The sequence below is a fragment of the Takifugu flavidus genome, chromosome 5 (genome assembly GCF_003711565.1).
Source record: "Takifugu flavidus isolate HTHZ2018 chromosome 5, ASM371156v2, whole genome shotgun sequence".
NCBI classification, from domain to species: Eukaryota; Metazoa; Chordata; class Actinopteri; order Tetraodontiformes; family Tetraodontidae; genus Takifugu; species Takifugu flavidus.
Window position 1 is genome coordinate 12,433,432 of NC_079524.1, and position 24,713 is coordinate 12,458,144.

The 24,713-nt window shown below is 45.8% G+C and overlaps 2 protein-coding genes across 3 annotated transcripts in view; both read left to right on the forward strand.

Annotated features, from left to right (window-relative positions):
• The window catches only part of fras1 (Fraser extracellular matrix complex subunit 1), a 107,126-nt gene extending 87,246 nt beyond the window's left edge, over positions 1-19,880 (forward strand). The window contains exons 41-73 of the mRNA XM_057032136.1: positions 840-1,030; positions 1,141-1,294; positions 2,342-2,605; positions 2,683-2,871; positions 3,165-3,284; positions 4,047-4,226; positions 6,082-6,206; positions 7,049-7,189; positions 7,276-7,503; positions 9,098-9,211; positions 9,797-9,947; positions 10,498-10,657; positions 10,735-10,903; positions 11,148-11,394; positions 11,486-11,830; positions 12,421-12,581; positions 12,656-12,803; positions 12,884-13,089; positions 13,171-13,327; positions 13,452-13,652; positions 13,814-14,001; positions 14,459-14,734; positions 14,794-15,026; positions 15,098-15,258; positions 15,336-15,550; positions 15,679-15,829; positions 16,141-16,248; positions 16,346-16,505; positions 16,744-16,860; positions 16,949-17,115; positions 17,237-17,442; positions 17,702-17,848; positions 17,968-19,880. Of these exons, the coding sequence (XP_056888116.1) occupies positions 840-1,030; positions 1,141-1,294; positions 2,342-2,605; positions 2,683-2,871; positions 3,165-3,284; positions 4,047-4,226; positions 6,082-6,206; positions 7,049-7,189; positions 7,276-7,503; positions 9,098-9,211; positions 9,797-9,947; positions 10,498-10,657; positions 10,735-10,903; positions 11,148-11,394; positions 11,486-11,830; positions 12,421-12,581; positions 12,656-12,803; positions 12,884-13,089; positions 13,171-13,327; positions 13,452-13,652; positions 13,814-14,001; positions 14,459-14,734; positions 14,794-15,026; positions 15,098-15,258; positions 15,336-15,550; positions 15,679-15,829; positions 16,141-16,248; positions 16,346-16,505; positions 16,744-16,860; positions 16,949-17,115; positions 17,237-17,442; positions 17,702-17,848; positions 17,968-18,549 (6,362 nt within the window). The 3' untranslated portion in view covers positions 18,550-19,880. The remainder of the gene's footprint in view (positions 1-839; positions 1,031-1,140; positions 1,295-2,341; positions 2,606-2,682; positions 2,872-3,164; positions 3,285-4,046; positions 4,227-6,081; positions 6,207-7,048; positions 7,190-7,275; positions 7,504-9,097; positions 9,212-9,796; positions 9,948-10,497; positions 10,658-10,734; positions 10,904-11,147; positions 11,395-11,485; positions 11,831-12,420; positions 12,582-12,655; positions 12,804-12,883; positions 13,090-13,170; positions 13,328-13,451; positions 13,653-13,813; positions 14,002-14,458; positions 14,735-14,793; positions 15,027-15,097; positions 15,259-15,335; positions 15,551-15,678; positions 15,830-16,140; positions 16,249-16,345; positions 16,506-16,743; positions 16,861-16,948; positions 17,116-17,236; positions 17,443-17,701; positions 17,849-17,967) is intronic.
• A 227-nt stretch (positions 19,881-20,107) lies between these two features.
• On the forward strand, positions 20,108-23,841 carry anxa3a (annexin A3a). Of its 2 annotated transcripts, none has more exons than XM_057033905.1 (13): positions 20,108-20,172; positions 20,864-20,954; positions 21,038-21,125; positions 21,397-21,491; positions 21,609-21,722; positions 21,812-21,902; positions 21,979-22,058; positions 22,186-22,242; positions 22,314-22,407; positions 22,477-22,572; positions 22,677-22,735; positions 22,804-22,926; positions 23,382-23,841. In XM_057033905.1, exons 2-13 carry the CDS (start codon positions 20,940-20,942, stop codon positions 23,439-23,441), a joined length of 972 nt encoding a protein of 323 aa, XP_056889885.1. In that variant the 5' UTR covers positions 20,108-20,172; positions 20,864-20,939; the 3' UTR covers positions 23,442-23,841. The 2 variants fall into 2 exon arrangements, with proteins under 2 accessions (XP_056889885.1, XP_056889884.1); XM_057033904.1 differs by having other exon boundaries at positions 20,109-20,172; positions 23,661-23,841.
• Positions 23,842-24,713: the final 872 nt, after the last annotated feature.

Below are 24,713 nucleotides of genomic sequence, written 5' to 3' on the forward strand. Positions count from 1 at the left end.
CATTTTCACCTCTGACAACTAATAATGAACCTTTTTTTGATTTCGTGTCATGACAAATTGAAAAAAAAGCCTCAAACAACCGTATTTATGTTTACTCCTAGCACCATTATGAGAACAGCCTGAGGAGAAGTTAGTGGGGAAACTTTGATGTCTAAATCTAACAAAACAGTTGAGCTGGAGGCCTAAAGTGCTGCTTATTCAGTAGAGATGTTCCTTCAGTATCATAAAGGTTCAGTTTTATAGTTTCAGAGTGGAAATTAAGGTTTTTACCTTAAAGTGTTATCATTCTGGGTTTTTAGAGGTTGTTACTGTCTTATCTAACTGTATCTAACTATGAAAATGACTTTGCCAAACTGCTCCACTGCTGCTGATTTCCTGTCCCGATTAGGATTCTGCAGGAGTTCCGGCTCAGATAAGAGGCTCCCTTCCTTCCCTCTATAACAGGCAGATGATGAAGATGTTCCATGATTTACTGTGGTGCCCGAAAGACGCACGCTCATGCAAATTCTCACTGTGGCTCTTCCCCGTGCTGCTCTGACTCAGCTCAGAACCGTGTCATCTATCTTCACTGACAAAACGCCTCACACTTTGTCTCAAACAAGAGGTTTGGAGATTGATGGCGCTCATTCACCATGACTCCTTCAGAGAGAACTGTAGGAGAGGCTCTGCTGCCTCTGTCCTATGTGCAGTCTGTGATCATCTCAGTCTAAAGTGATTTTAACCAGCTCTGAGAGGAGCCGTCAGCCTGACTCCAAATTTGTGTTTCATTTGCATGATGCTGTTTATAACGAACTGTTGAAAGACTTTCCCTGAAGGTCCATCCTCTGCTCCATCCACAGGAGGCTCTGCTGGCGGTTCCCGGGTCGTCACCCCCGACTCGCCTTTCTCGGTGGAGGACATGAGCTCTGATAGCATCTTCTACGTCCAGGATGGCCAGCGCAACACTCAGGCCTCCAAGGACGTCTTCAGCTTCTACATCAGTGACGGACACAGCCAGACGGAGGCCTTCAGTGTCGAAATCGACATCCAGGTAGGCGATGTCGCTGTCCAGCCCAGTCTCCAGAATCATAGACTCAGACAGCTGCAGAAGGTGCTCAGCCTGTGGGAGCGTCACATGTTTCCCTGCTGCTCTCTCTGCAGAGTAAAGAAGACAGGCAGCCTGTGGTGTCAGTCAGCAGCATCCACGTGGAGGAAAACTCCGGAGTCGTCATCACCAACTCGTCCCTCAGAGTCCTCGACTATGACACTCCAGAGAATGAGATCATCCTCACAGTCATCAGGAAGCCCTCCTACGGTGAGAACGTTGGCTAAAAATGGCAGAGAAATGCTCCCCAGAAAAATAGATAATTGTCAAAAATAGACAATCACCACTGCTGGCTTTTGCAAAATAATCTGAATTCCGACATTGTGACGAGCACTAAGTTTAAAGTTTAAAGGTGCGGGAAAGGCCACGAATTATAATAAAGTGAATAAGTAAATTGCATCTGATGCAGTAAATGCATTTACTCAAACAACCCAGCCATGAATCTTGATCATGTGGAGATATTAATCTCAAAACCCTCTGAAACAAAGGGTCCAATTTTCACCTCATAAAACTCTACTCTATAAAAACATAAAACTCTACCCAATCTTTCAAAGTTTAACAGCAGGTATTCCAAATAACCATCGGTGACTGACGCAGGCAGGCAGCATAAATCATGTGGCGTACGGAGGAAAGACGTTTCACGCTGTTCCCACTGAGAGACTGAAGAAAATCTGTAACTGCATTAGCTCCTCATCATATATCATGTGAGAGAACGTCCCCCGAGAACGAGCTGTCCATATGATGCAAACCCTCGCTTGTACGTAATGTTCAATGAATCAGGTCGGTGGTCTGACAGCGTCGACTCCCTGGAGGTTCACTCTGCTGCTGCCAAGATCTGTGAGGTTAAAAAACAAAGCTAGCTCCTCGTATTAAATGTTTAAGTACCTGAAACGTCCAACTTGCTGTCAGGCTTGTGGACGTTCTGCCTTAACCCATGCCAGCCTCCTCCCCAGCTCCTCCCAAGCCACCTCCCCACCCCCCTCCACACTTTTTTAAATAAAGAAACCATTAAGCTGGCTGTGAATCTCTGTCATAAAACCACCAGCATGGACGAGCGAAGAGCGGGAAGCTCTTAAGGTTAAAACAAGGCTCATCTCCTTTACCTCTGATCGCACGTGTGTTGGTATTAACATGTTTCATAGCGACACTAAGTAACAACAATCCTATGTTGCTTCGGACACCCAAAAGTCTTTTATTTAGGATTACAAATCCAGGATTTTCCTTTTAACTCTCTCTCCCTCTTTCTCTTCACCTCAGGGAAACTCCGCCGACGTCAGTTCTACTCTCAGCCGCTGGAGAACGGCCGGGTGCTGACGCAGGGGTCCACCTTCACCTACCAGGACGTCCTGGACCAGCTGTTGGTCTACACACCTGAAACTGTCAGCGGGGGCGTAGATGAAATGGCCTTCACCCTCACGGATGGCACCTTCACCTACACAGGCCGTCTGGAGTTCACCATGGACGTCACCAGGAGTGAAGGACCCCGGATGACCGTCAACAGGGGGCTGCAGCTCCCAGCAGGTGAGAAGGAGGGGAGAAGTGGGATGAAGAAGTGAGACAGGCGAAGATGGTTTCATGAATGTTCTGAATCATTTCAGGCACCTCCTCAAAGATCACTGAGCAGAATCTGAAGGGGACCGACGTTGACTCGGACAACCTGAGGCTCAGGTATATTCTGACCAAAGACCCTCCCTCTGGCAGACTCCAAATCAGCAAAAATGGAGGCATGGAGAAAATCTCCGTCAAAGGTCACGTCCAGAGCTTCACGCAGGATGACGTCAACAAAGGTGCCGGCCCCATCAGAACTGTTTGAACCTCACTGAGGCAGCTAAGCTGCTCCAGAAGAGCTGATTCAGGATGAGAGACAGTCTAATCCAAAGGTTACGGGGAGTAGATGTTTGAACTGGATCATTTCATTGTCTGGTTTTAGTAGAATGCAGTTCCCAGTTTGCTAGTTAGACCCCAGCCCACAGATACTGATATGTATTTAATAAGATGATCCTTCTGGGACGTGTGAATGCCTGTTTGTTGACACCCGCTGGCCGCTCCTCTTCCTCTTCCTCCTCCTCCTCTTCTGCAGGTCTGCTGCAGTTCATCCATGAGAAAGGGCAGAAGGGCGGCAGCCTGTCGTTCAAGTTCAACCTGGTGGACCCGGAGGGCAACAAGCTGATTGACCAGTCCTTTTTCATCAGCGTGCTCGGTAGGGTTCCCTCCAGCCTCCGTTGCTCCCGGCGCTCAGACCGAGCTCGTTTTTTTCCAGTTAACGCAGTGAAGGATGCAGTTCCGACTGATTTATTCCTTTGTCCTGCATTCTTACTGCTGTGCAGCATACGAGCGGTGCAGCGTCGCCTTGCAGCATCGTCTCCTGTAGCGCTCAGGTGTATTATTATATATTAGAAAACTGATTCCACATAACGGCAGTTTAGCTTTTTTACTCATAATAATACGTGATTGTTTCTGTATGATCCTAAAAAGAGGGAATATGGTCCAAATTGCTGCTGTAACTTATTCTCTTTGCTGTTCATTCAATCTCAAAACATGGAATATTCTTCTTCTTTTCCATCACTGAGGAGCTCTGGTAGTGACTGTTGCCATGGTTCAGGAGTGAAAGCTCTTCAATATCAGCTGCTAGAGACTGAAGGATCATCTGTCCCTCATGGCTGAACAGAAACCTAATTCTTCCCTATCTGTCCCACTTCATTTCTGCTCCTTCTCTCTATTATTCCCTCTTTTTCTTCTCTCTGCTCCTCCATCTGGAGCTCTCTGCTGTATCTCCTCCGACCACACTGCCCCCTGATTACTTTTTATCGTCTGTTTAAAGTTCTCAGACCTTTATCACTCTTCCTAAACCTCTGATTAGTACTTGATCCAGTTTAATCTCACCAGCCCCGGGACTGTACTTTTGCCATTTCTCCATTTAAAACACGGTCGTCCTGATGGATCCTATTCTGCTCCCCTCCAGAGGACCGTCTACCTCCCTCAGTGGTGGTGAACAAAGGCATGGTGCTGGATGAAAACTCAGCCAAGAAGCTGACCACACTGCATCTGTCCGCCAGTGACCAGGACAGCGAACCTGGCGAGCTCATCTATCGGGTCACCAAACAGCCAAGCCTGGGTCACCTGGAGCATGCCACCAACCCAGGTATAAACCATTCAGCTGCCTACAAAATGTTAATAATTATTCTAAGAATGACCATAAAGGAGAAAAAATGGTTGTTTGTATCAGGTCACTTTTTATCTGCTTCCCTCTAAGTTTTTCCAGGTTTATAAAAAGAACAATATAAACAACAAATGGGCATTTTAAGGGTTTTAAGTGGATTAGAACCATAGAAACACACCAGCTACCTGAGAAATAGAGGTGAGAAATAGGTGTTTTTCCAGAGAGAGGAGACCTTGTTCCTCTTGATATTCAATCCATTCCAGGCGTCAGCTTCAAAATGGAATCATAAACTACCGCTCCTTCCGGTGCCACACGCAGAGATATCGAATGCAACCTTCAAATAAATTCCCTGTGTCTGTGTGGTGAATCCCCAAACTCTTGAGACAAAGTTATTAAGGCATCACTCCCTTTGGCCTGCGTCCTATAAAACCTCTGTTTTTATTTCCACTGGTATATGAAATGACTTATCTCGCACAAGTTCAACCTGAACTGAGGAAATTCCTTTTTGTAAAAGGCATGCTGCATCTTCTCAGAACAAAGGGCTGATTATTTGCTTCCGTGCTGTTGAACAACTGGGCCTGAGCTGAATGGACTCTCCACATCCCTGAAGACTCCTGTAGCATGCTAATTAGCACACATACCTCGCCAATCTCCCTTTCTTCCAAGCATCCTTTCGGATAATTGCACCCGGCCGTTCATCCAATCTCACTGCAGGCTAACATTAGCACCTAGCTTTCTGCCACTTTAGCTTGTCCGCTTACCAGGAATGTTAAGCAGCACACGGAGATGAATTCTGTCCTTCACCAAAGTCAAAATACGAAACCGGTTTATGACACCCAGATGAGCAGAGGTACACCTACAACAGCACCGTTGTGCTCTTCCCATCACAAAACAACACACGAGTCCACAGGATTGATGTTTATGCCAATGTAGCTTCCCTGTCAGGACTCTCCTGAGAGACTCTTCATCTCCACCGAGGAGTAATGTAATAACTCACACAAGAAAGTGGAAAGAAGTCAGAGGCGGCCAGACTGATATGCCGATCCGAGAGGGCCTCATTAGTTCTGTCGGCCGTCTGGAAACCAGGAGCAGCTCTGCCGCTCGCATGTTGGTTGTCCAGAGCTAGTAACAATTTTAATTCCTGCAATTTTCCTTTTAGAAAATTTTGTAGGTGTCTTCTTAAAAAACTAATATCTCATTTATATCCAAAAAATATTTTTTGTCCAATTAAGCATTCAGACATATAATAAGATCTTTTTTTTTTTTTTTTTTAGAAAATCAGTTATTATTGTAGTCAGTCACAAATGGTGCCAAAATAATAGAAAAAACATCCAACTGTGAGCACATTGAAAGCCCAAAAATTAAAAAGTTCTCTTATATTTATTGATGTTGAGGTCTTTAAGTTCTTTTTAAGTTCTTAAGACATCCTGCAGTTTCCCTTCAGTGCAAAACTCAGCAGATCTTTTTCATCATAAATTGAAAATATTTTGCTTGTTTCCTTCCATGAGTCACATCTGTAATTTGCAGCAGCATCCACGTTTAAAGATGTTAATGCGATAATCCAGCATCTGAGGATAAATATGAGTTGGATCCCTTTGACTTTCTGAAGGTTCAACATTAAATGGTTGCAGTCAAACTTGTTTTGGGTTTTAATTGGTGAAAAAGACAAAGGTGGAGTAAACAAAGACAGCAAATGTCAAATCGTTCAAAAAGTGATAGTTTTGTTTCTTAAATTGCTTGACTTGAAATCAGGAAGTTGTTTTTTTCAGTGCTCCTCAGTTGCCATTTCCGATGAAGGAAATGAAAGGATTTGACTTGCTCCTTTCTTCGCCTTCAGGCACCAGAATCAGCACTTTCACGCAGGCCGACCTGGCGTCACGCAGCATCCAATACGTCCACACCAGCGAAGAAGAGAAGCACGCCGACCAGTTCTCCTTCGTCGTGTCGGATGGAACAAATGAGGTGAGAATCCACTGATGGATATGAGCCCACGTTCCTCGCTGTGTTCACTGGTGACTCCTGAATGTGAAACGTCTGAGTGCTGATCTGCAGCTGAAGGTTCAGGAAAATTGAATTCAGCTCATTATCGGGTCAAAGAGTTTAAAAGTGTGCATCATCAAGACTTAAACTGAAATGATAAGGGCCCGAGTAGCGAGCTGTGAGGGACGCCTTGACACAATGTTGATAGAGGATTAGCTGTTTTTCAGTCCTTGTTTTTGTCTTTACTTGTGGTAAAGCCTGAAATATTCCTGCATTGGTCTTCAGTGACAGTTTCACTAAATAATTTCAGTTGATACATATTAATGCCTATTGTATTAATATATAAAGCCCAGCACTGTTTGGCTCTGCATAAATCTGTCTCACTAATCCTGAATAATTAGGACCCCAAAGACTCGGGTAACATGTGAAAAAGGTCATTTGGCCTTCGCCAACTGTGGAGCACCAGGCAGCTCTCTGAGGCCTGTTCAGACTATAGACAAGTGTTAAAATCAATAATGCTGTGGCACCAAATCTGCTCAGTTTCAGTGGAAACGCTGAAGGGTGACCCCAGAGTAACAACTCTGCTCCGTTCCCGCTGCGCTTTGTGCTCATTAAGTTTCAGGAAGTTTGTGGAATTTGCTGTTAGATTTTTAAACTCATGGCTTAGTACTGAAGCTTCAGGCCAACGTTCTCAGCAAACTACAGTTCAGCACAAGCTCGTCATGTGATGGAAAAGCCCACTCATGCACTCTTGCGTACGCTGAATCATTTAGTGTCCTTTTAAACCTCCGTCCTCATTCTGGTATTCTTGACGTTCTCTTTAGGTTTCCCAGACATTCTACATTACTATCAAGCCCGTAGACGACTCCCTCCCACTGCTCCAGGTTCCAGGCATGAGGGTCCAGGAAGGAGTGAGGAAGACCATAACAGAGTTTGAGCTGAAGGCCACAGACGCCGACACTGAGGTGGGCTCATCATCATCGTCAGCATCATCATCGTCAGCATCATCATTGTCGTCGTCATCATCATCCTGTGTTGCTTTCTCCCACAGGCGGAGTCCATCGTCTTCACCGTGGTCCAGGCTCCTCGCCATGGCACCATCGAGCGCACCAGCAACGGCCAGCACTACCGCCAGACCGGCAGCTTCACCATGGACGACATCTACCAGAACCGTGTCAGCTACAACCACGACGGCTCCAACTCGCTCAAGGACCGATTCACCTTCACCGTGGCTGACGGCACCAACCTGCTGTTCGTGGTGGACGAAGGTGGCAAGGAGGTGATGGCGGCCTCCTGACTTTTTTATTAGGGGAGTGATGATTGAATTACAGAGCAGCTTCACGGCTGGATGCTCGTGTGTGTTCGCTGTGACCTTTTTATGGCTGCAGCAGCAGTTTGTCTGTGTGTGTGTGTGTGTGTGTGTGTGTGTGTGTTGGGGTGGTGGGGTGTCGGTGGTTTATGGAGCCGGTAAATGTGATGACATTTCTCCAGATTAAAAAGGTGGATCTCTTTAAAACAGTGGTCCCCAACCGGCACCAGTCCGTGGATCAATCGGTACTGGCCGCACAAAGAATAATTAAATATTTCTGTTTTATGTATTAGCTGAGTCAGAACGAGCTTATATTTTGAAAAACCTTTTGAGAAATGACCGGATTCTGTCAGTTACGTCTTACACGCCAAAATTGGACCCACAAGCGAGCAAAATGAGTAAGAAACAGACGACTTTGAAAATTTTCTTTGCGAAAAAGAAAAGGCCAAATCAAGATATGGGAGAAGAGCCCACTTCCAAAATAAAGAAAGCTTTTAACAGACAACATCAGGAGTTCTACTTGAAATATGGATTTATCCCGGTAGGTGATTCCCGCATACCAAGCCCGCTCTGTGTAATTTGCGGCGACCGGCTCGCTAATGAGGCAATGAAGCCTTCAAAACGATTTCGCCACTTGGAGACCCAGCACCCTAGTTTAGAAGACAAGCCCCTGGAGTATTTTGAAAGAAAAAAACAGGAACACGATGTGCAGAAGAAGGGCCACCACATCGGTAAATGTGAATGCACTGAGAGCATCGTAACTGGTGGTCATGGCAGAATACCGTGAAATCGCCACCACTGAAAACCCGGTTGCCATTTCCGACATCCTAACCAAAACAAAACAACGGAGTACACTGGGCATAAGCAACACACTCCGGGTTTCATTGTCTCCCATCACTCCCAGACGGCACCGTCTCGTTGCAGACAAACAAGCTCAGGGCTCCAATTGATTTGTTGTTATGGTGAGTTAAAATTTTCATGTTCTTTATATTCGTCTTTGTAGCGTATCTGTATCTTATTTCGAAGGGATGTTAAAACGTTATCATAGCCAGTAGGAGAGAGTAGCGCTTGTGAGTCTTTGTGGGCACACTAATCCGACAGTTCAACCCCCCCCGGGCCACAGTAAAATTGTCAGGCGCTGACTGGTCCGCGGTAATAAAAAGGTTGGGGACCACTGCTTTAAAAGATGAAGGATTTCGCAAATCCAGACATTTTTGGTGGCGAAGGCCCTCCTGGACGGGTGTGTGTGATCTGAACTGCGCGGCTGAAACCACCTCAGCAGCCCGCTGTCACTAATCAGTGACTGTGTCTGCTACTGATATCTCCGATTGTCTCTGAGTCACCTCAGGACATTCAGGCTCACAGTGTGATGCTCTTTTTACTGGAACATCACCTCAATCCCAAACAAATCAACAGTTATAGATGGATGGAAATGCTTTATTACTGCAACAGTGATGATTTAAGCACTCTGGCAGTAGCAGAACTACACTGGAGTGGAGACAAACCCCAGCAAATATGAGGCAATCTCACTTTTTTATCATTTACACCCTTCTCAAACTTCCAGATTTTGACTGCTGCTCCTCAAAAGTTCAAGATCGACATTCTGCCAGTTGACGACGGGACGCCGCGCATTGTCACCAACCTGGGGCTGCAGTGGCTGGAGTACATGGAAAACAAGGTCTGAAGCACCGTCCTGTACACTGAGAGGGAAGGATGCACTAATTGACTACACTTAGAAACTGACATTAGGAAGTGGTATTGAATCTTCAGAGCTGACGTGCTTCCTGATGGTTATTATCAAGTTCATGAAGCTTTTAAGAGCAGCCTGCTGGGTTGATAGAGAGGTCTGCAGGCTCAGCAGACGCCACTGGAGTAAATGCAGACTATAAGAAAAATTTGAGTGCTCTCCCTTTCCCCACGTCTGTTCTGCTTAACCTAAAAGGTCCAGCTCCCCCTGGTGCTCAACGTGAGACAACGCAGCCGACTGTTCAAAACTCTCCCACATTTTTAATGTTCTATCGCACCATATGCTTCTGACAAATGGAGCAAAATCATTCTTCAAGCACTTTTAAAGAGGAAATGGCTATATTCAGGAGTAGGCTGAAATAACATGTTTGTTGTATTTTGAGGACTACATTAATGAGAGGGAGCCCATCGTGGATTAATAAAGGTCCCAATCTGTCGTGTTAAAGCGAGACAGGCAGCTTTAACTTGCTTTGTCAGATGTGAGTCAAAATGTGGTTGTGTCCCTGATGTCCACCAGGCCACCAACCTCATCACCAAGAAGGAGCTGCTGACCATGGATCCAGACACAGATGATGGGCAGCTGGTTTACCAGATCACCACAGAGCCAAAGCACGGCTTCCTGGAGAGCAAGGTCAAACCTGGCAACCCCATTACCTCATTTACACAAGGTACACACACACATACACACACACACACACACATTATTCCTCAGAATATTCTTATTCATCACTAGAATTGTCTTCCTGGATGAGGTTTATCTTTTGATTGTGACTTCTAAAAACAGGTCAAATAAATCTTCTCCTTCATGAGGAAGATTAAAAAAGAGGAAAAGAGTCGGATTCCTACGTCCCTGTTTTATGACCTGGTTTATATGCTTTCATGTCCCACCTCTTTGGATTTGGGGTTCATCTGCCTCTTTGGTTCTCCTTGAAACTATTGTTGCATCTCTTTTTTTCATTTTTTTGTTCCAAACTAGCTGGACGTTCACCCTTTGTTTTGTTCAGTCCTCTGTTAAAAAATGTTTTGTATTCTGGATTCATCTTCAGAAGGTTCAATGAGCAGAAACTTTGTTAAACATTATCGTAGAAAGAAGCCGCAGGCAGAAAATAGTGGAGTCATTATGCCAGGAGTTTATATCTACCTTCCTCTGATGATGATCGATGAATATTTATAATTCCATCATTTGATCACTGATATTCTGAACTGGTTCTTCTCCAGCCGATATCAACCTGGGTCTGGTGCGCTACGTGCTCCACGAGGAGACGGTTCAGGAAACCATGGACAACTTTAAGTTCCTGGTCAAAGACAGTAAACCCAATGTGGTCAGCGACAACGTTTTCCATATCCAGTGGTCGCTCATCAGCTTTGAGCACCAAAGGTTGCACTCTCTTAGCTCATTTTAAACACAGAGCAGCTTTCAAATGATTAAATGAAACATATCTGCTGGTTTTGCAGCTACAATGTGAGCGAGAAGGCCGGAACGGTTGCAGTGACGGTGAAGAGGACGGGCAACCTCAACCAGTACGCCGTCGTGCTCTGCCGCACAGAGCAGAGCAGCGCCACCTCCACTGGCAGCGTAGGGACACGTCCAGGCCAACAGGACTACGTGGAATATGCTGGACAGGTGACCCACACTTCCACACCGATGACTTGATGTTGGATTGTGACTCCTTGTTGCCACGTTTGTTCGTCTATCTTGACCACATGTGTCAAACTCAGTCCTCGAGGGCCACGATCCTGCCGGGTTTTCTGTCCTACCAGTCTGAAAATGCATTCAGTGGGATAGAAAACCCGGCAGGGCCCTCGAGGACTGAGTTTGACATGCCTGATTCTTGACCAATGCCTCTCTGTTTGGCCCCAACTCACAGGTCCAGTTTGACGAGCGCGAGGACACCAAGGTGTGCACCATCATCGTCAATGACGACAAAGTGTTCGAGGGAGTGGAAAGCTTCCATGTGGAGCTGAGCATGCCCGTGTATGCGCTGCTGGGGGGAAACACTCGCGCCGTGGTGAACATCAACGACACCGAGGACGAACCCAGGCTGCAGTTTGATAAGAAGACGTACCACGTGAACGAGAGCAGCGGGCTTATCCACATCCCCGTCGAGAGAAAAGGCATCGTTGCTGACTGTGCTAGCAGAATTTCAGGCACTGTTGCGCTGACCTTCCTGTCTGACCCGACGCTCTAAACCTGCTCCTCTCTCAGGCGACACCTCCAGCACCGTGTCTGCGCTCTGCTACACCACAGCCAAGTCAGCTCAGGGCAGCAGCCTCCACGCGCTTGAGTCTGGCTCCGACTACAAGAGCCGCGGCATGACGAGCGACAACCGCGTCGTCCTTGGACCCGGCGTCAGCATGTCCACCTGCGACGTCAAGCTCATCGACGACAGCGAGTACGAGCTCTCCGAGGAGTTCCAGCTGGTGCTGGCGGACGCCTCGGACAACGCCCGCATGGGTGAGGTGACCTTGGCCAAGGTCATCATTGATGGGCCCAATGACGCCTCCACTGTCTCCCTTGGCAACGCAACTTTCACTTTCAGCGAGGACGCTGGTACGAACTGCATTTTCTTTGAGTTGCTTTCTTAGCTTCTTCCCAATACCCCAGCAGGGGCAGATTTGGGAGTGTGTGAGCCCCAAAATGATGTTATTCCCTCAAAGGAAATTACCTAACTTCAGATTGATCAAGCGCCGTTTGGATAGACTTTATTTGACATCTTTGGTTGAGGATGAAGAGCAGTTTTAGCTTATGTTGACTCATCTTTAACTCTACAAGGAATCAAGTAATAGAATTATAAACAAGTCATATTTTAAGCTTTGAGGAGATAACAGACTATTTCCTACTTTAGAACTATTTGCTGGCATAGGTATAATGTAAATCTCTCTGTTCTGCTTCCTCGTTATCCTCTCCTTAAAAACTCTTCTTGAACGGCTCTAATGGATGAAAGTGTCAACAGTGCAGGACTGAAAAGTCAGCACAATTAGCCTCAGCAGAATCAGCTGCTACATCCTCTTTATTATTCCTGCTCATATTAGTTTAGATGAAGTGAATCACTTTGAACTTGCAGTCTGCTTCTGACTCATAGTTTTTCACCCAACGTTTCTGTCAGTGCCAGTCACCATCTTCTTTTAAATCATCTCCAGGCACCATTGAGATCCCGGTGTTGCGCCACGGTAGCGACCTGACCTCACTCACTTCCGTGTGGTGTGCCACTCGACCTTCGGACCCCCCCTCGGCCAGCCCGGGGGTTGACTACATCCCCAGTTCCAAGAAAGTGGAGTTCAAACCTGGAAAAACGGTGGAGGTGAGGGGCCTGAGTGTGCTCAGATGTGAATGAAAACAGATAAATCACTGATTGCTGCTGTTTTGATTTTACAGACCTGCAGTTTAACCATCATGGACGACGTCCAGAACCCGTCCATCGAAGGCTCTGAGTCTTTTGTAGTGTTTCTCAGCTCTCCTCAGGGTGCTGTTCTGGAGGAACCCTACGAAGCCAACGTCATCATCGCCGACACCTTCCAGGACAGTGAGTGACTGACTCCAGGCTCTCTGATGGACTCTCTCTCGTTTGGAATGAGGCGTTTCACACGTTCTCTTCTCTCTCAGTTCCCAGCATGCAGTTTGAGAAGAGTGCATACACGATGAAGGAGAGAGACGGCGTCCTCCACATCCCCATCATCCGCACAGGGGACCTGTCTTTCAAGTCGTCTGTGCGCTGTTTCACCAGGACCATGTCAGCGATGGTGATGGACGACTTTGAGGAGAGGAGGAACACAGATGAGTCGCGCATCACTTTTTTCAAAGGAGAGAAGGTAGAGAACCGTACTCATCCTCTTTTTTTTCCTTCTTCATTTGCTGACCTGCAGTTTTTGAAATCATTTTCTTTTTATCAGGTCAAAAACTGCACAGTGCATGTCAAAGATGATTCGGTCTTTGAGCCTGAAGAGGAGTTCCAGGTGCATCTTGGGACACCCCTGGGTGACCACTGGAGCGGCGCGATGGTCGGAGCTAGTGACATTGTCACCATCACCATCACCAATGATGAAGATGGTAATGTCAACATAGCTTAAAAACAGTGCAGGACAAACTAATTTATTACTTACAGACATTCAGTGGTATTTAGGTGAATCGTCACTAGGGGGCAGCATTAGTGACTGTTCTCTTGTTCCTCCAGCTCCCACCATTGAGTTTGAACAGGCTTCCTACCAGGTCAGAGAACCTGCCGGTCCAGACGGCATCGAAGTGCTCAACATCAAGGTGATCCGTCACGGTGACTTGGATCGGACGTCCAAGATCCGCTGCAGCACCCGAGACGGATCCGCCCAGTCCGGAGTCGACTACAACCCAAACAGCCGAGTGCTTAAATTCACCCCCGGTCAGTGCTGCGAATCTTCGTTTTACTCCAGAAGAGCGCAGTTTAAGTTGTTTCTCTCTAGAGAGGTTTTTGAATATTTATATATCGGAGCAATTTCTAAAGTAAAGCGAACAAAGCAAAATATTTACGTATGAAAAAGAAATCACTGATCTTTTCTGCAGGGATGGACCACATCATTTTCAAAGTGGAGATTCTGTCTAATGAGGACAGGGAGTGGCACGAGTCTTTCTCACTGGTTCTCGGCCCTGACGATCCCGTGGAGGCGCTGCTTGGGGAGATCGCCATGGCAACAGTGACCATTCTAGACCAGGAGGCTTCAGGCAGCCTCATTCTTCCTGCCACGCCTGTTGTAAGCAACAAGCTTTCAATGACACACTCACATCCATCAATTTTATTTTGTTCGTAAATTAGAAGGGCTGAAACAAGAAAACAGCAAAATTCAAGCAGCTTTTCAAATGATTAAAGTGGTTTTGCTGACTTGTTTATTGCCATCAGACGCTTAGCTGTTTCAGGCTGTGCTGAAAGATTAAAGATTGTGAGCCTGCAGCAAGAAACATCTCCCTTTTGTATAGAAGCACTCAGCTACCCTTATTCATATAGAGGTTTGTTTGGACCTCAGGAGGTCGGGCGCTCAGGTTTTTCATTCATTTACCCAGAACCACCCAGCAAATAGTGCTGACGTGCTGATACCCTGCTGAAATTTAGCTGATTGGAGCAGCAATTTTGTCTCATGCTGGGTTTGTGCTCCACCCAACTTGTCTGAAATTTCTGGAATTCCAGGAATTAACCCTCCGCCTTCCCCCTAGGTGGTTTCGCTGGCCGACTACGACCACGTCCAGGAGGTGACAAAAGAGGGCAGTAAGAAGCTGCCCTCTCCTGGCTACCCCCTGGTGTGCGTCACCCCTTGTGATCCTCACTACCCAAAGTACTCTGTGATGAAGGAGCGCTGCGAGGAGGCGGGCATCAACCAGACCCAAGTTCACTTCTCATGGGAAGTGGCGGCGCCCACTGACACCAACGGGGCTCGCTCCCCCTTCGAAACAGTGACAGACACCACCCCATATACCAGCGTCAACCATATGGTGAGTACCGGTAATTCTTCTGTGTACGTTCTCTGTATCATGATATATGTTCCTATCAGGTGCTGGACAGCATTTATTTTAGCCGCCGCTTCCACGTGCGCTGCGTCGCCCAGGCGAGAGACAAGGCAGGTCGACTTGGGACGCCACTGAGAAGCAACATCGTCACGATCGGCACAGAGGGCTCCATATGTCACACGCCTGTGACCACTGGCACTGCCAGAGGGTTCCAGGCTCAGTCTTTCATCGCCACGTTAAAGTACCTGGACGTCAAACACAAGGAGCACCCCAACCGGTGAGTGCTGATGACAAAACATCAACCACAACTAAAGCTGGGCTGTCTCAACCGCCTCTTCTCCTTTTTAGCATCCACATCTCGGTGCAGATCCCTCACCAGGACGGTATGCTGCCGCTGGTGTCCACAATGCCACTGCACAACCTGCACTTCCTGCTGTCAGAGTCCATCTACAGGCAGCAGCACGTCTGCTCCAACCTGGTTACCCTCAAAGACCTCCAGGGTCTCTCTGGTCAGTTCCAGTGTCTCCCAGCAGTCGCTCCAATGGTGCCACACTTTGATGTTCTGATACTGAATGTTGACCCACAGAGTCGGGTTTCCTGGATGACGTGTCCTATGACAGCATCTCTCTGGGTCCGGGTTATGACCGCCCTTATCAGTTCAACCCAAACATCCGGGAAGCCAAGACCATCCAGCTCTACAAGCACCTCAACCTTAAGAGCTGCATTTGGACCTTTGACGCCTACTACGACATGACAGAGCTCATCGACGTCTGTGGCGGTTCTGTCACTGCTGATTTTCAGGTGTCTCTCTCCACCAGGGCTTTAGATTGAATTTCTGTTTTTTAAATAAAGTGTAAATACCAGTTAATCGTCGTCATTTATGTACAGTGTGACCCTGCAGAGCGCTGACATTAGAGTTGTTCTTCTAGGTTCGGGACTCGGCTCAGTCCTTCCTGACGGTGCAGGTTCCGCTCTACGTGTCCTACATCTACGTGACGGCGCCGAGAGGCTGGGCCTCTTTGGAGCATCACACGGAGATGGAGTTTTCCTTCTTCTATGACACCGTGCTCTGGAGAACGGGTCAGAATCAAAGATGGCCTTAATGCCATGCATGCCTGATGCTGTAGGAGGCGCTGTAGGCCTAAGTGGTTCACTTTACTCTTTATATGCTGTTTTTAAAGATATTCTTTGGGATGTAACAGACCTAAATCATGTGAATGTGCTACATTTATGAAATATGCTTTCATTTGTGCCACTGCAGTGATATTTACATCCATTAAATGGTGTATTATGTTTTATTTTACTTTCCTGTTACATTTAAGCCTACATCCATAAACACCTCACTTGAAGTGACCGTCCCAATGACGTGTTTTGCTGTTTGTTTACTGCAGGCATCCAGACCGACAGCGTTCTCTCAGCCAGGCTGCAGATCATCAGGATCTACATCAGAGAAGATGGTCGACTGGTGATCGAGTTCAAAACCCATGCCAAATTCAGAGGTCAGCGCGGACCTCCACTTACATCGCTCAGACCCCAGGAGAAATCTATACAGACAGGTTATCTTCATTCTTATTCTTCTGCTTTTCTCTCCATAAGGCCAGTTTGTCCTTGAGCACCACACTCTGCCAGGCCACAAGTCCCACCTGATGCCCCCAGACCACCTCGGAGGCATCGAGTTTGACATTCAGCTGCTGTGGAGTGCTCAGAGTTTTGACTCTCCGTACCAGCTGTGGAGGGCCACCAGCTCCTACAGCAGGTCAGTCAGTCCATCCGCTCCCACCACACGGCTGACTGAAACTGTGATAAGTATCAATTAAAACTGAACCGAGCAGATACACAGTAGACTGAACACAGAACGGACCCATATTTGCAGGGTTTGAAGGGGTCTAGGGGGATTAGCATTAGCTTGTTGATGATGATCTCTAATAATCACTCAGTGCACCAGCAGTGATGAGTTTGAATCCCTCAATGTGGTCTTCATTTATCGGAAACAGAAAGGACTATTCTGGGGAGTACACCGTCTTCCTGATCCCCTGCACGGTCCAACCGACTCAGCCTTGGATTGACCCTGGTGACAAATCTCTGTCCTGTACAGCTCACGCTCCAGAGAAGTACGTCCTCTGGAGATTTTGTCATCTGGTTTGATTCTTGAGTTTCATGTTGCGGACTTTGAACATCACCTCTATTGTTCTCCAAAAGGTTCCTGGTCCCCATCGCTTTCCAGCAGACCAACCGTCCTGTTCCAGTGGTTTACTCCCTCAACACAGAGTTCCAGCTTTGTAACAATGAGAAGGTTTTCATGATGGATCCTGCGACCGCCGATGTTTCTATGTCTGACATGGACTACAAGGGAGCGTTCTCCATGGGTAAGCCTGCAGAGACACCGCAGCACAATGTGATGCTTTCAAATTTAAATTTACTCTGGCATTTATTGACATTTTTCAAATTGATATACTGATATATTCGTGTCTCTGCTTCCCCCTGCAGGTCAGACTCTGTATGGCAGGGTTTTGTGGAACCCTGAGCAGAACCTGAATGCAGGCTATAGACTGCAGCTGGAGAAGGTTTACCTCTGCACCGGCAGAGATGGCTACGTTCCCTTCTTTGACCCCACCGGGACGCTGTACAACGAGGGGCCACAGTACGGCTGCATCCAGCCCAACAAGAACCTGAAGTATCGCTTCCTGCTGCTGGTAAATTACTGATTCTTTATGTGCTGGGCATCCATGCTAAGTTCCATTTGAATAAAATGCAAATAAGCCTGGTAAAACATCCCTTCAGGTCTTATTTCTGATCTGCTGCACCAGTCCCAGCCTGAAATCTGTGGCTTAAACAAATCACCTACACTGTGGAAATTATTGGTAGAGAGGAGAATCAGAATAGCTTCTTCATATAACTGAGACCTTGTTTTGTTTGGTCGCTAAGCTTAAAACTTCCCCTGTGTCTCTGCAGGACCGTAAGCAGCCGGACGTGTGTGAAAAATTCTTCCACGATGTTCCCTTTGAAGCCCACTTTGCCTCAGACATGCCGGAGCTGCAGCCCATGTTGGCCATGACTGGGGTCGATGGCTTCACCATGAAGGTCGACGCTCTGTATAAGGTGTGTGCAGCCAGGGTGCTTCCTCTGTGTCGCTTTCACGCCGTGAAAATTCTCCATTACGCTGAATTTTGACCTTAGTCGTCATCGATATCATTTATTCTCCCTTTGCTGATTGACAGGTTGAGGCGGGGCATCAGTGGTACCTCCAGGTCATTTATGTCATCAGCCCGGAGTCGCGATCCAGCCCCAGGATCCAACGTTCGGCGACCTATGAGCTGAGCCGCACCAAACGGGACCTGGTAGACAGGAACGGACGTCTGATGCTGGACGAGTCCCTGATCTATGACAACGAGGGCAGCCAGGTGAAGAACGGCACCAACATGAAGTCGCTCCATCTGGAGACGGAGCCCTCCGCCACCTTCAATGCCCACGTGGGCAGCTCGGTGGGGGGGGGGATTGCGGTTCTCACTCTGCTGGTGCTGGTTCTGCTGGCCTCCTGCTTCCTGTTCCGCCGTTGCCGACGGTCAGCTAAGAAGAAGAGCAAGAAGGCTCAGAAAGCCTATGAGGAGTATCCGCTCAACACCAAGGTGGAGGTGTGCATGGACAAGTGTGTGGAGAAGAACTTCAGCTCCAAACACTGCACCGTGAGGAATGTCAACGTCCTCAACCGCAACCAGGAGTCCAACAGCAAAGCGAAGGTCAAACAGGTCAACCTGGAAGTCAAACTCCACAACAACCTCAACGACGGCACAGAGGTCTGAAACACTGATGGATGAGAAGAATGAGGGGGGGAGGGAAGAGAGGTAGATTTTTTAAAAAGGGTATTTTCTAAAAGAAAGTTTGTACTTGAGGAAAGAGATGTTTGTTAATGTATTTTTTTGTACCACTTTAAAAAAGGGAAGTGTGTGTCACGCTACGCAACATTTCAACCATTTCGCAACTGGGCTACCTCAAGGATCCACGAATGACTCAAACATACGCCTCCGCTCATTCAAACGCCGTCTAAGGAGATGGATCCTTTCCTTTCTCTTTAACTTGAGATTCACGGACCTTTTAGCCCCTAGAGGCTGAGTCGTAGCTCAGACGCTGTTGATTGTTTTGGCGAACACACCTATTTTTGCTGCGTTTGAGTCGTTTCACTGCTGTAGCGTGGTAGCCAGTGCCGAGGACCGCCACCTTATCGTACACGATCTTCACCTCTGGAGTGACTGCGTCAGTTACCGCTGGCGACATATTAAGCACATTAAAGAGCGCAAAAAACCCCAATACATAATGACACCTATTTAAGTGCAATTATGCTATAACTTTAGTTAATCCTTTGCTAGCGAGCATGAATTTCATTTGATAACAAAAAAACCCTCATTTCAGGCCTTAGAGACATTTGTACCATCACCATAAACAAACAGATCATTGTTGTTTCAACACAAATTCTCCTTCTTGTTGTTTGTACTCTGACAGCTGCTGATATTAAGTGCCATGCAGTATTTTTCCTCATGTGCTTAAAATCATCCAAAGTTGGTTTTCTTCACGCCCCAGATGAATTTTCATGTGATTGTAATAAATCAAATGCCAGCGTTTGCACAGTTGTTCTGATCCCGTCCTAATGACCCAGTGCTTTAGCCTTACCGCAGTTCTGATGGAGTAAAATCACTTTAAACACTCTGTATTTGCTGACAGGTTCATGTGGACCTGCAGTCTGTTGTCCAAAGACACAAAATCCATCACTTACTTTTTATTGACAATGCTTCATTTCTGACTGAAATATATATATTTCTTTCTTGTTTCTATATTATGTTAGGCTCCTATGCTACTGATGTTAAAGTCACTGTACTTATCATGATATGTATGACACTGGGTGAACAGCACTGCTGAGAAAGTGCTTCTTTTTCCTCATCATGAATTTGTCCCATGGTTTCATGTCATTTGTCTCCCACTTCCTGATTTGTTTCTGCCTGGTGCCTATCAAAACTACATGGGAACGGGAAATGGTGGAAAATAGTTTTGGTGCTATTGTTTTGTGGAAAACAACTATCAACATGATGCCTGTATTTGGTGCCTTTTTTAATAATAAAAACACATGTTAAAACCATAATTATCTTGTGTTTGTTTTCTTTGAACAACCTGCTTTATCTGTGGATTTCAAATTAACATTAACTCTATACAGAAGTTACATAATGCAGCATTTAACAACTTCTTAACAAAATAATGTTTATAACACACATCATTGCTTTTCAGCACCTGATTAAATTTGAAAAAGCCTATTTAACTGACACCTGATATTTACGAGCCATCCATGAAGGCATCACGTACCTGAGAGTGGGCGTGGTCAACTGACGGATCCAAAGGTGCGGCGGAACTCGTTTCCGGATTAAGTGAAACTTCAGGTGAGACTTTCTGGAATTTCTTACATTTTGTTTACTCTTATTTTCTTTTGTTATTTAAAACGGAAATCAAAGGATTCCACTAGTCTTTTAATGTTAAAGTCCTTTCTTCATTGTTGTAGATGTAGACTGATGTAATTTTGTAATCCGGTGTCAGAATTCAGCACCAATATTAGAATAAACCTTTTCTTTGACAGAGACTCGTGAAGTATTTACTCTGCTGAACAAACATGAGTACTGCAGGGCGGATGCATGGAAGATCAATCATTTAAAGAAAACTACAAAAAGAAAAAAACCACTGGTGTAGTTAATATAATGTTAATATTTACAGAACTTTAAGAAACTGAAATTATATTTGATTTGAGGACGTGTAATAATATGTATAACTGCTTAATGAGTGACAACTATGGGGCCTTTCTGACTGGCTGCACGGCTCTGTGGACCTGTGATAACGCTTATTGTCAGATATCAGCTATAATATACACCCTATTTTATAGTAAATACGATTCAGAACAACGGAAGCTGTGTCCTTATCATTGTTTAACAATGCGACATTTGTCTTAAAGTAATATATACAAATAACTAGAGGGTATGGAATCTTTAGGAATTTACACTAAGGCTCTGTAATGTGACACACTGCTCAATGCTACTAACCAGAAGTTACAGTATAGATTATGTGTGTGTGTGTCAACAGGTGACTCCTTTTCAATATTGGCAAGAAAACAGAAGTCTTTGGCTTTTATTCTGCAGGGGAACTTTCTGTTGTCATCATGGCATCTTTATTGGTGAGATAAGTGTTTCTGTTTTACATCTCTGATTACAACAACTGCAGAAGCGCAGACTGATGGTTCTGTGTCATCCTGACTAGACTGGAGAAAGAGGAACCATCAAGCCCAAAGCAAACTTTGATGCTAAAGAGGACGCCGTGGCCCTGAGGAAGGCCCTGGAAGGACTCGGTACTGATCTATGTTAGGGCGTTTGCTCAACGCCGTCGGGCGTTCGATGTGTGTCAGTGGGTTTCACCTCAACAGCCAGTTTTCAGGACTGTAGAATTTACAAAAAAAACAACTGCTGGTATAATGTCTCACCACTAGATGTCCACAGCAGGTCTTTAATTAAGTATTTCATAAAAGAGTTTTTAATTTTGTCGTTTAGCCCATTCTTACTGACTGCTGGTTTATTTGGGATTTACTTCAGTCTCATATCCTATCATCTGTCTGATTGCAGGCACCAAAGAGAAGGTTCTGATTGAAATTCTGACAACCAGGAGCAGCTCTCAGAGGCAGCTTATCTGTGCAGCCTATCAGGAAGCCACCGGCAGAGTGAGACAAGAGGGTTCCTGATTATTTTCCAGCTGTTTCGTCCAAATCTGGGCACAGGTGTGGTTTGTGTCCACCAGCTTCCGTTTGAACAACTTTGCTGTGTTCCTGTGGCTGCAGACTCTACTGGAGGACATAAAAGGGGACACCCATGGAAGCTTTGAAGCACTGCTGGTGGCTCTGATCACCCCCCCTGCGTTGTTTGACTGCCATGAAGTGATGCGGGCCATGAAGGTCAGTGTTTGGATAGAGATGTTGTCGCTCTTAACAATGTAGTTCAGAATGACTACTCATTGTGGTGGACGCCCCATGTGCTGTTGCAGGGACCTGGGACAAACGAAGACCTTTTGATTGAAATCTTTGCCTCCAGATCAAACGCGCAAATCTCAGCGCTAAACGAAGCCTATTCACAAGGTGAACTGCGGGCAAAAGTATTTGCAAACTGTTTATTTGTAGTCTGAATTCACTTTCCTGCATGCTTCTGCCACAGAGAAGGAGAAGAAGTTGACCTCTGACCTGAAGAAGGAACTCTCCGGAGACTTTTCCAAAGCTCTGCTCCTCCTCGCTGAGGTCTGTAAGAGACTGATGTTTCCATCACATCTGCTCTGTGACACAAATCCAGAGCAGAAAACTGGTTACAGACCTCAGGAATGTTGCAAAATAAATGAACCTGACAGGATTTTCCTGGTTCTATAAGGGCAAACGGGAGGAGAGCACCGCAGTAGATCAGGGGAAGGCAAAAGAAGACGCTAAGGTGCAGAATGAGCATCAGGAAGCCTTTCTTTTTATGGCTGAGCACATTTTGAGTCTCCGTTTTTCCCTTAGACCCTTTACAATGCCGGTGAGAAGAAATGGGGCACCGATGAAAAGAAATTCATAGACATCCTCTGCAACAGGAGCATCGCTCAGCTCAAACAAAGTAGGTCGTGGTGAACAAACTGCTGCCGGTGTGGATCCACTCTGACCAGGGTTCTCTCTTTATGGGCAGCTCTGGTGGAGTACACAAGCATCAGTGGGAAAACTCTGCAGCAGAGCATTGAAAGTGAGATGTCGGGGGAGCTGGAGCGGCTGCTGCTCGCCATCGGTGAGTCAGAACATACCAGACAGGCCAAGAAGGTGCAACCAAAACTGGAAAAACTGTTTGACTGAAGAGAAATGTGATATTTTACCTGCGCTCCCCTTTTTCAGTGAAATGTGTGAACAGTGTCCCTGCCTTCTTTGCAGAGCTCCTGTATAAGAGCATGAAGGTGAATGTGCAGATTTTTAGGGCTTCAGTGTTTAAAGTGAAGTTAAAACGTGCACGTGATGTTTTCAGGGCTGCGGAACCGACGAGTTGACTCTGACCAGAATCATGGTGAGTCGGTCTGAGGTTGACCTGCTGGACATCAGAGCGGAGTATAAGAAGCTTTACGAGTCCTCTCTGTACTCCGCCATCAAGGTGAGGAGGCCTTTGAAAAAGACCTACAACTCTGTGCTGCCATTTCCTTGGTTCTAACCACAGTTTATAAGGTGGATCCTGACTAACTGATTGGAATGAAACTGCTTTGTTCACATTGATAATATGAAACTAGATTTGGACTTTGGGGTCAGTCACCTCTGATGAAGCTGCTGCTGCTGCTCCACAAGCTTTTCTCACTCACCTTAAAGAGCTTTTTATAATAAAATGGAACTTTACAATCTTTTTAAATATAAAACCTGAATTGTGCAGAAATATTTTTCACATTTCTGTGCGATTTGAAGCTTAAATTATAGGTTTTTTCATATGTGGAAAGCATGAAGATGAGTGAGAACTAGTGGGACAGATGTGCTGGTTGCTGTCTTCTAATCTGGTGTAATCTCTACTGGGGGTGATGGGAAATCTTTTCTCCTGGTTTGTGTTGCTGTCTCCTCCAGTCAGAGCTGGGGGGCGACTACAGGGGGTGCGTGATGGCCATCTGTGGAGGAGACGACTGACTAAATCAGGACAGAGGAGAAACCCACCATCCCCTTCAGCCGCACCCGTCAGCCTTCTGTCATTTCCACTCTGCTCCTGAAATCTCATCTACAAAACTAACCAACAGCCTGTAGTTAATCTCAGAATTTCTGTCAGCAAAAGACCCTTAAAAAGTAACTCACTTTATTTTAAACATGAAAATATTGAAATTTTTAATCAGAATTTTTGTTTTTTTCCAGTCTGATTGCAGTGGGGATTATAAAAAGACACTTCTAAAGATCTGTGGAGACAAGGATTAATCTGTACACCAGCGTGCTCGTTATCACGCTTCATCAGTCAGTTTATCTCCACAAATCTCTTTAATGAAAGATTTTCTAATTTATTACAGAGATAGTATAATAAACTAGTGTGTGAACTCAATCCTTTGGTAAAATTCCAGTTTTTTTCTGTCATGGATTCAAATGAATAAACTACAAAAATGTTGCAGCCAACAACAAAAATTAACATTTAAAAAAATGTTTATTTCTTAAATTTATTTACATTTGGTCAAAATCATTTTAATAGTTTTGCTATTTTTTGTTTTTTTTTTTTAACCTTGTGTCTTTGTGACTTATGAAGTGGCGATTAAAGATTCTTAGTTTCCCACTAATTATGTCAATTTTTGTAAGAATGGTGTTGTAATTAAGCCCCGCCAACAGGAGGCAGCATAGATGTGTTCCTTTCCTGTTATTTTTCAATTTTATTTTTCACTCCAGACTTAAATGCTCTACTATGGTGTTTCCATTTTGTTAAGTTTGTTAGCCACAAAAAAATCCCCTAAAGGACATCTGATACATTTTTAGTCAAGAATAGACTCTGAGCAGATCAATAAACAAAATAAGTGAGCAGTTCAACTGAGCTGCAGCGCACTGGAGTTTTTAGACTAATATTTTAACCTGTCGTGAGCTGCTTTACTAATTAGTGACAAAATAATCTTAATATTTAACAAAAGCCTTAAAAAAGGATGATGTAGAAAGTGGCCTCTTCCTCAAAATCTGGAGGCTCCTTTTCTTTTTGAAGCTAAAGACTAAACTACTGACTAATTGCTCATTAAGTGTCTAATTGTGACGAGGCCAGTCGGACCCTCCAGCAGGCCTGCTGGACAGGAAAGGCTGGGATGTGTGAATCGCTTCTACAGCCAGCGGTACCACCTGCGCGCGCACCCACCACACGCACACGCATCCAGACAAGCAATAAGCATGTCAGAGAGGAGAGGTCCCCCTGCAGGAGCAGGATGTACCCAGGATGCGGGG

Coding starts and splice junctions, on each gene's coding strand:
- anxa3a (XM_057033905.1), top strand. Junction 21,723..21,811: donor AAGTGATGCGGGCCATGAAG/GTCAGTGTTTGG, acceptor GTGCTGTTGCAG/GGACCTGGGACAAACGAAGA. Junction 22,927..23,381: donor CTCTGTACTCCGCCATCAAG/GTGAGGAGGCCT, acceptor TGTCTCCTCCAG/TCAGAGCTGGGGGGCGACTA.